General features: G+C 40.6%; 1 protein-coding gene across 4 annotated transcripts; it reads right to left on the reverse strand.

Moving 5' to 3' along the window:
- Window positions 1-339: 339 nt before the first annotated feature.
- On the reverse strand, window positions 340-9,272 carry PCNP (PEST proteolytic signal containing nuclear protein). 4 transcript variants are annotated; one of them, XM_057364146.1, is made up of 5 exons: window positions 9,151-9,272; window positions 5,500-5,720; window positions 3,634-3,708; window positions 3,091-3,146; window positions 340-2,113 (listed from the first exon to the last, which is right to left on the reverse strand). In XM_057364146.1, exons 1-5 carry the CDS (start codon window positions 9,239-9,241, stop codon window positions 1,984-1,986), a joined length of 573 nt encoding a protein of 190 aa, XP_057220129.1. In that variant the 5' UTR covers window positions 9,242-9,272; the 3' UTR covers window positions 340-1,983. The 4 variants fall into 4 exon arrangements, with proteins under 4 accessions (XP_057220129.1, XP_057220130.1, XP_057220131.1 ...); XM_057364147.1 differs by having other exon boundaries at window positions 9,187-9,271; XM_057364148.1 differs by having other exon boundaries at window positions 5,500-5,668; window positions 9,151-9,170.
- Between the last annotated feature and the right edge of the window lie 737 nt (window positions 9,273-10,009).

Below are 10,009 nucleotides of genomic sequence, written 5' to 3' on the forward strand. Positions count from 1 at the left end.
TCTACTTGAGCCAAAGATGTGGAAGACAGTGGTGGTAGGTTTACTAAACCAAGGAATAGATCTGCAAATCATTCTCGTTTGAAGTTTTGTTTTGCTTTGTTCCTATASAAGTGTTTGATACAGTATGAACCAATTTCTGAGGAGCACGAGAAAATAGCTATTCACTATGAATTACCACTATCTTAAAGGGATTTATTTAGACAAACATAACCACATGTGATGAAAATAACGGAAAAGTTTGTCTTGCCTAGTTCCAGTAATGCCCGAATGGGTTTTGGAAGTCCTGAAAGTCAGTTTTGAAAGTGTGTTTTGTCTTAAATAAACCAAGTATTTCTGCTATGGAAAAAAATAATGTATACATTTTTATGTTAAGTTTATAACAAAGCTTTTAAAAGAAAACAGTTACAGGTATTCAACTGCATCAGACTTCAAAAGAAAAAAAGATTACACATACAATACAAAAATACAAAAAAATATTTTTAGAACTTACAAACTCAAAAGTCTAAGTGGTCAGAGCTTTCCTAAAATAATAATAAAAAAATACATTTCAAGATGCACTTTCCTTTCTGCGCTTCCAAGTTCAACTTTAGCAAGACAGTTTTAGAAGCAGCATGAAAGCAATTAATGTATTGAATTCTACAACCACTTCCCAGCTGCAATTAATTTAGTAGTTGACACTATCAGGTATTTGGGGGAGGGGAGGYGCTGTTGTTGGGCAGGTGGTGGTGKTGCTGTTGATAAATGTTCTAYTTAATCAGTTCTGTTAGTAAAATGTTTTACAAATGTAAAATCTAAATTAGACTGAATTTAGATGGTCAGTACTAGCACTGAAATTCTACAGCACTGTTCTGCAGCAGGAAACTAAGAAACAAACTGACCCGATTCAGGTCACTGCTGAAAATCACTGCAAAAGGAAGACAGGCAGGAAAAGGTCAAGTTTTATTTCTGAAGCTGACAATTGTTAAAAACATCAGGACTGCAGATACAGCATTCTTTGACCTGATAGTGTCCACTGAGGTCATAGGCATCAAGGCATTTTGTCTTAAATGGCAAGACAGGGAAAGTGCATCTTAGGTTTTTCATACTTAAGCAGTGAGTTACTGATTTTTGGTGTGGCTTTTATTCCTTCTAGGCATAGTAAAGAAAAACATTTCAACCAAAGGTGAAGCTTAATGTACATTAGCTTGTATTTTTTGGTGGTGGCTTTTGTGTACCACTAGGAAATGCTAACAAGCACTACTCAAGGCTAATGATTTAAAAGGAGCACACTAAAAATACTGATTTACCTTTGTAGTGAATATTCTTTACAGACTGTATCTAATATACAGACAAGGCCCATTTCCTTAAGACAGAACAGGCCACTGAAGGTTACACATCCTACATGAAGTTTTAAACAAAATTAGAGCTAAGTTACCAAAGCCACTCAGAGCAACATGATTCCTAGTTTGCTGAGACTTAACAAAAGGTGACTGCAGGGAGAAAAAAAATCCAGGTTCTTATTATTTCCTGTGTAAGATTATATTCGAATTAATAGTCCAGTAACACTTCTAGCACAAGACAATGCTCACTCTCTTTCGCAGAATTCCTAGGAGTCAACTGTTTTTCCTGTTATCAAGAGGGAGCCAGAAGTAAGAATGCAAGAGCATTCAATTTTAACCTGATTAAAGAGACAGTAACCTTTTTCATCCACCTTATTTAATCACTGACAAAAAAAAATTATCTTAAAAAGGTACCACTCCAATTTCTTTATTATCTGTAACCTTTTGAAACTAATCACATGAACTACAAAATTAGCAAATGCCTTGAAATCTGTATACAAAACATAAATTACCTCTAATTTCAAACTCATTTATTAGTGAACCACTCAAAATCTTAAAAAAGTGGCTCCAAAGATAGTCTCACACCATTCTTAAAAAAGGAAACTGTTCCTTTAATGTTACACCCTCCCCTCCCCCCAAACACCCAACTTGTAATCCACTTCATTTAGTTATTTTCTTGGTCATGGACATTTCCAAGATGAGATTTTATATTTCGTTCCCATAGCTTCTGGTTGTCAGAAAATCCATGCTTTCCTTTATTGAAGGAATTTGGTCCTGCTGAGGTTGGTGTATCCCTATGAAAAATAAAACAAGTGGTTGAGAAAATCAGCTCAACTATAGTAGTTTATGCCACCTGACACTGAAAATGCCCATTTCAAGTCCAACTTGCCCCAGAAAATACTACACATTTCCTTCTATTACATCAGGAGCCCTCACTATTAGCAACTGTAACCTGCCCACAGAACTGATCTCTCCACAACATGTCAAAATACAATGATGACATGTCAAAAATACAATGATGGAGCAGGAAAGCAGGTGGGAGTGGCAATAACTGCTGCCAGCTGCAAAGAATTTGTTGCAAGGATTAAGAAACTGAGGATACAAATTTGCTACTGGAGAAAAAGGAAAAGCCACCAAACTACAGAACATCCAGATCTCTCTGGAAGTTAAAAGCAGTGAAAACCAATGTTAAAAGCAGGCTATCATGATAAACACCTCTAAAATACAATTTCTCAAAATTCATCCCTAATTTAAGTGAAGCCTCCTCTGAAAAGGTCCCTATATATTTTAGGACTGGTCCTCTACCATCTCAAATCCGTGGCAAGCAAAAGAATTACATATTTTAGAAGTCAAAAAGCAATTCTTTGTCATTCTGAGAGATGATTCTTACCTTCCCCTTGCATGTGAGTTTAAAAACCTGACCAAACCACCTACTTTAAGGCAATTTATAAAATGRTGAACCARAAAMAWACAATGTTTAGAGACAAGCAGGAATTCCTACCTATTACCTTTACAAGAAGAGAACGAGCTTCTGTTTTATGCAGACTTAATTTCTTCCTCAGAAAGAAGGTACATAAAATTCTAAGTTCAAATGCAAATGTACTACTTTTAACCTGGAGATGAAACATTTCAAAATCTTGTTTCTRGAGAAATATTTCTTTAACCTATCCTATCTCCTTGTGTTCTTAAACCATCTGCAAGATCTGACCTGAGCTGAGAAGGTATTTCACACAGTCACCCTTCTCCAAAGCGCAGTTAAAAGCTGTCCTACCTTCCGATGTTCTTCATGCGCATCTTGGCTTCTGGGGGCATTTCCTCTGGTTCACTCTGCAGGGACAAAGGAGGTCAGTGCAGGCTGGGTGCTTGCTTTTGAACACTTCAAATGCCTCACATGATAAAGGGTGGACAACAGCCCTACAGGACAGCAAAGTGCCTTTGGACACAATGGAGGTCCTACAAGGCTATAGAACAAATTCCTTTGCTCACCTCTGTGTAAGAAGGAGCAGTAAAATGACAACAAAATATTTAGCAAACCAGAAGCATAACTTTCCTTTGYCTCTCCTTAATTAAGCCTAGAGAAAGCAACCATTAATTCGACTTATGTTGTGCATCTTATTTTAAGTGAGAAGTTGTCAGCATCTTAATGATTTCTTGAACCAACACAAAGCTATTAAATCGTACATTCTTAATTGGAATCACAAGAAATGCTTCTAGGTTGAAAATTCCTGATATTTATGTAAAGAACCATAAATAACCCACTCTGTTGCTTATCACACCAATGGTGTTTTGTTTTGATCACTGGCTTATTACTCACATCTTCATCTTCRTTGAAAGCTGCTGCTACAGAAAGGGTTTTTGGAGCCAGGGTTGGAACAGGCTCTTTAGGTTTCTGAAAAAGACCAAATGCACAAGAAAAGTAAGTCTACTAACTCAAAAAAGCTATCCTTGACTTTTAAAGTATTTTGGTAATAATTAAGTAAAGCATCTCCCCTGAAATGGGCAACCAGAGGGAAAAGTTTTTTGTCTGAATCAAGCACATAAAAGTTTCTCTCATGAAAAAGGAAAATGACTGCTCATTTACGAGTGATCACTGAGCAGCAAGCTGAGCCCTCTTATATTACAACTCCCCACATGCAGGTCTTAACTTTCTAGCACACTGCAGGGGCACTCAGCCACTGRTGAATGACATTAACAATTAAACCAGAACCTGAATAACTTGTATTCAAAATTTTACTGTGTCATTATTTCCACTATTCTTTTGGGATAGTCTTATCCATCAATGTCAGAAAAAAGGAATATGTTTATTTTCTTCTATTTTAACAATGTGAAAGCTTTCTGGCTTAAAACAATTCAATCGTTTTAAGTAACCAAGTTACTAGTAAGTTAAGTAACTAAGTTACTAGTAACAGTTTTTACTATTACCATGATCTAAATCAATCATATGCAGTGCTTTCTCCATTTTGCCTAYATTGGCAATTCTTTAATACACATTCCTAGAAGATGGTACTGCAGCAGAGCTCTTATGCAACTGCCTACAGCTGTCCTTCACTGATACTATGTAACATATAAATACCAAGCCATTTTTAAAGCATCTGCCTGCGCCCAAGGGATGGGTAATGTACAAACAGAGTAAAAATTACTGAAAARAAATGGTAAGTTTCAGCACTGTCCCATCTGGTGGACGGTCAGTCACCCACTAAATTCAGTAAACCAGAAATCCTGAGCAAAATTTATTGCCACTTCGGACGTGAGAAACTGAAGCATGCTAGAAGCTGAGGGAAGGCAGCCTTGTCTATTTTTCTGAAGTCTGATTTCACCTGATTGCATTTATGCCCTAGAATACTGCCAGCCCACACCTCCCATCTCAGAATWACAGAGCACCTTTTTAGTCTTTTGCAGATCTCTAAAATGCTGGCATTGCAGGTTCAAGGCTGTCATGATTACCGCTTGGATTTGGTGCAGACAACTATTCATAATGTATCCATCACAGTGATATGTGGAAAATGTAAATGAACCCTATTAAATAAGAGAGGCAGCCTCTGGCTCATCCTTGGCCAAGCCAGTAGAAGACTACTCTGGAAGTACAGAGAATCATGACATTCACATCTGAACAAGCACAAGAATACCTTGTGCTGGACAATAAAGGGGATCAGAATTCTTAGAAACCTATGTAAGGAGCCTCATCTCTTGCATTTAACACAAATAAATCACACTGACCTTGCAAAGAACAGGCAAAGTCACAGAAATACGCTATTCTTCCCCATGCTAAAATAAGATCTTTGGAGTGGAAGTTAACCTATTAAGCCATCTAGGAGATGCTTTCTTCTAGCTTTAACCATCCTCTGCAATGAAGCTCCCTGTACTCATTTCAAAGCAGTCTGAACAGCTTAACAAGTCTGCTCATTTCCCTCAGGAAATTATTGCAGACTTATCAAATCTCATTACAAAATTATTCTGTATGTTCAAAGATCTACAGTTCATTTCAATCAAGTCTTGTGCTTCCGGAGACTACTGACCTGTTATTAATCACCTTGAAGTACTTACACATGCACGACTAGCTGGTCCTGCAATGCCAAGTTACAGCCAAGGGATTCAAGGTTTCACTCTGCAAGGAAGCCTCCCCAAAATATTCCCCTTTTGCCTCAGTTTCCCTAAAATTAAAAGCCCTCAGTAAACTTACGTTTGCTCCCAGTTTGATGGATATTGCAGATGCCTTCTTTGTTGTCTGACTGCCTATGGAAAATCCAAACTTGGACATTTTGGCAGGAGCAGGTTTTGTGGTAAAGTCTTCAGCTTCTTCATTAGCTGCCCGTTTCTCTGCGCTGCGACTCGAACTTTCTCCTCCATTACTGGAAGAAACAGTCTTAGTTTTCACAGGTTTTTCTGCCTCTTCTTCAGGTCCTGGTGAAGTCGAAACAACTTACCAAGATGAGCTACTTTTACTGAGCAGATTGATGGGAGCAGCAACCTCAAAAAGCATTAAAACTTTGGGTGCAATAGGTAAGATGTTTTTAGTGACAGCAGTTTCCACCAATGTATATTTAGTGGACAGCAAAACACAAAGAGGAGAAGAACTGCAAGCACTCCACTACTTGTAAAGAACTTCTTGTATGAGCCAGGACAACAATCTTGAAGCACCATCTCTTTATTTAGTATGGAAGTCAAAGTTCATGTAGTAAATTAAATTGTAGATGACTAAATCTTTTTAGGTTTTTAAGTTGTCACAGATAAACTTTTGTAATTGGAATCCCAATTCCATATCTAGAGTAGATAATCTAAGATAGAATTTATTCTACTAAATTTCTACAAAATCATGTCCATGCCAGTCTCTAGGCTTGTCTGGCACAACTCTAAAATCATGGGAGTGACTACAGTGAGGCCGGCTGTCTCAATCATGTTTCAAGTCACTGCTTGTCCGCATCTCATCTGTAATAAATCTGCCAAGCTCTGCTTGAGGAAGAAATCAGCACTAAAAAAACATATATATAGATTTCACCTTTTCTGGTTTTGTATAATCACGGAAAACATAGCAGCTGAACAGTGATCCACAGAGAAAAAACATTCAAGTAACATTTTCATTCCTATATAACCAGCCTCTTCACCTACACCAAGAGACAAAGGCGTCCTTGGAAAACTCATACTGAACATAGTAAATGCTTCAGCAAAAAGCCAATTCCCTGCTGCTGCAAAAAGCAAAGCACTGCAGTCACAGAAGGGGGAAAAATCAACACATTAGGGAATGGACAGGAAGTGCTCACAGTAGCAGTTTAAAACAACTGAAGCTAGCAAAAGTTCCTCATCATATGGAMTGGAGAACAGCACCTTCCATGCACAGAAAATTGAGACCATCAGGGAATAAAGCTCTTTGCACTGCTAAGGCAAAAARCTACTATGTAAGATGAAGCAATGGGAGAGAATAAAGTCTGAACTGGGGGTCAACAAGATTGCAGCTCTGAGAAAAAAAAAAGTAAACATCAGCAAAGAGAAAAACTAGGGACTCAATCTATATATATATATATAGATATTTGTCTGCTATTTCCCAAATCATAAGCAGAAGAATATACCATTCCTACCCCACTCTTTCAGCTATCAAGACAATAAGTGATTGAAACCAAAATGATTTATTGTTCACCTTCAGCAATATGGCAGATCACAAAAAAATGTAACTTTAATCAGTTTCACTGTATTAAAAAATGGTCCTAGAGATTTGATCCAGAAAACATAGATATAAAAATTAAAAACAAAGGAGGAAAGAGAAACAATCAAAATTTACACAAGTGACCTTGGGCACTGGTAGCTGTCTTAGCACAGTTTACCAAACAGCAGTCTGCAGAGACTGTGAGAACATCCTTACAGCTAATCCACAAAACCCCATTAAACAGAATATTCCAAGTCCAGCCTAGCTGCACTAGAGACTGTGATTCAAGGGTAGGTAGAAGATTYACTGGCCTTAAAAAGTGCTGGAASCATAAGCCTAAGTCTTCTTTTTCATAACATACAAAATCAATASCTGCCCAAAATTCAGGGCACAGGGAACCAGTCCAGGTTCCTCAGCTAGTGCCAACTTGAAGTTTATTACACTACAGTTTACTTTTAAGTGCAAACTCTCAAATACTCTAAGCACAAGGTGAAGACTAACACAATCTACCCACATCTGTTTTYTCACCAAATCTTAAAGAGCATCTCTCCGAATTAATTCCTATCAGCACTGCATTCTGAGTGTTATTTCTACTGGGCTCACTGTAGGATGAACTGCAGACTGCTGAAAGAAACATAAGTAAGAACTTGCTAAGAGAGCTGCAAGGGGCACAGGACAATTGTGGAAGGTGGGGAGGGAGCCATTGTGCTGGTTTGATTTCTGTAGGAAACAGAAAGGCAGCCATATTAACCTTCTCTTAATATGATAGATATGGTCTCTTCCATCTCCCATGCCAATCCATACATATATTCCATGATATCAAGGCTTCTTTATTATTTCCTGGAGGTCCTACTTCACCTACAGAAAGCACCAGTACCATTTCCAAACTAGACTGACCAGTATCCTTTTCATGGATTGCAGAAATAARAAGTTGCCCTGCTTCACTGCTAAATTTTACTCATGTGTATCAACAAACCACACGAGTGGACAGCTTCCACTCTCCAAGGGGCTGAAGTGACAAGACTGACAGTGCCAGCTGCACAGCATTTCAGGATCTGTTRTCCCTGGGAGTGCAGCCACTGAGATGTGTGGGAACAAACCAGTCACAACTAAATTAATTTTAAGATAAACCCCACTATCTTGACAAAAGCTAAAGATTGCAAACTGGTTTCAAAGATCCTCAAGAAGCAACTATTCTTCCTTAGGGCCAACACACCTCGACTCATTAAGATCATGTTTCAGCACATCAAACTGTATACAAGACAGTACAAACTGCTGATGTACTGATGCTGTGTAGTTACTAACACCAAAAAAACACAATACCACCACCAAAAAATAAAACCCAAAAAGGCACCAAAGCCCAACAGAGAACCAAGAGTCAAGGAACTACTTAAAATTAAGTACTGCTGTTCAAATTTCAGTGATTATCAGAAATAACATTCACTGTTGTGGCTATCCTGATTAGTTTACAAGCCTGATTTAATTTTCCAACAAAACTAAGAAGTGCCCTCTGCCTACAGATATATTAAAAAAAAAAACAACCCTAAATACTGAAACCCAACTAAAACGAAAAAAGAAACACATCAGGAAAGAAAAGTTTTATCTTTGCAAAGCCCCTGTCCTCTCAACTTTAAGTTAAGGGAAGAAAGAAGAAAAGAAATATCCAATTAAAATTTTCGAACCAAATAGTGCAGAAATGACAGAAATGTCCAGTGACAATACAAAATACTATAAAACCAAACAGCAAACTTACAGATTGCTGCCAAGGAAAAAAAAACCCAAAAAATTAAAACGGCAATTAAAGAATATTCTCTGTACCCATTTATAAAAAAGGTACCATAACTGCTGGAAGTTAATTTTAAAGCTCTGTCTTCTTGCACACAGCAACAGTCGCATTTCTCTCAAAACACGGCATAAGTATTCCGTGTACTTTTACGAGAAATAGCGCACTTGCGTGGACAAGGAGAAGCTGGTGTATTTTTACAAAAGCGCCTGTCCTGTAAAGCTGGGGACAGCAGGCCCGACTCGGCCTCTCCTCCAGCGCAGCCCCCTCAGGCCCGGGCCGCCACCCCCTTTTCCCGCAGGGCCGGGCACCGCACGGCCCGGCCCGGCCCGGCCCGGGTTCGCCCGCTCGGGTGAGGCACACGTGGACCCCCCACACCCCTGCTGGACTRGCCCGGACCCCATTCCCACCCCATCGCTCCGCGGCGAGAGGCGCTACATGTTCACCTCCTGCGGGTTGCGGCCGCTTCGCCTTCTCCCCCTCAGCTCTGCCGTCCGCCATTTTCCCCCGCCTCCGCCGCCTCACGCGTCGCGCACGCGCACCGCTCGGGCCCGCCCCCGCCAATCCCGCTCGCGGTGGGGCCGGCCCCGCCCCTGCGGCGCGCGGGGACGGCGCGGCGGGAATGGCGGGAATAGCGGGAATGGCGGGAATGGCGGGAATAGCGGAACGGCGGGAACGGCCCGAGCGGCGCTGAACGGGTCTGACGCTTGTCCGGCGGCGCTGCACACGTGGGCCCGACTTCCCTTCGCTTCCCCGGGGAAAGCGGCGACATCAGTCACCCCCCGGCACTCCCGGCATCGCGCACTGAGCCGCTGCGTCACAGCCCTGCGGAGGAAGCACGTCCGCTGCCGCGCCCCCTTCACTGCGCGTGGTTTACCGATTACCTTCCGTGTTTCTCAAATATCATTACCTCATTGTCTCCTCGGTGTRTATAAATATCTTAAGGGTGCAGAGGGAATGCGCCAAGAAGATGGATCCAGGCTCTTCTCCCTGGTGCCAAGCAGTGGGACTAGAGGTAACGGGAAGAAACCGATGCACAAAAGTTCCACCTGAACATGAGGATGAACTTCTTTACTGTGTGGGTGACCGAGCACTGGAATAGGTTGGTCAGAGAGGTTGTGGAGTTTCCTTCACTGGAGATATTCAGGAACCATGTGGACACAATCCATGTGTTCTGAGATTACCCTGCTCGAGTAGGGAGGTGGGACAGGTGACCCACCGAAGTCCCTTTCCAACCTGACCTATTCTGTGATTTTATAACATGAATTC

This window comes from Malurus melanocephalus, unplaced genomic scaffold (assembly GCF_030028575.1).
Source record: "Malurus melanocephalus ecotype Western Australia unplaced genomic scaffold, MMel_1.1 scaffold_36, whole genome shotgun sequence".
Taxonomy (NCBI): Eukaryota; Metazoa; Chordata; class Aves; order Passeriformes; family Maluridae; genus Malurus; species Malurus melanocephalus.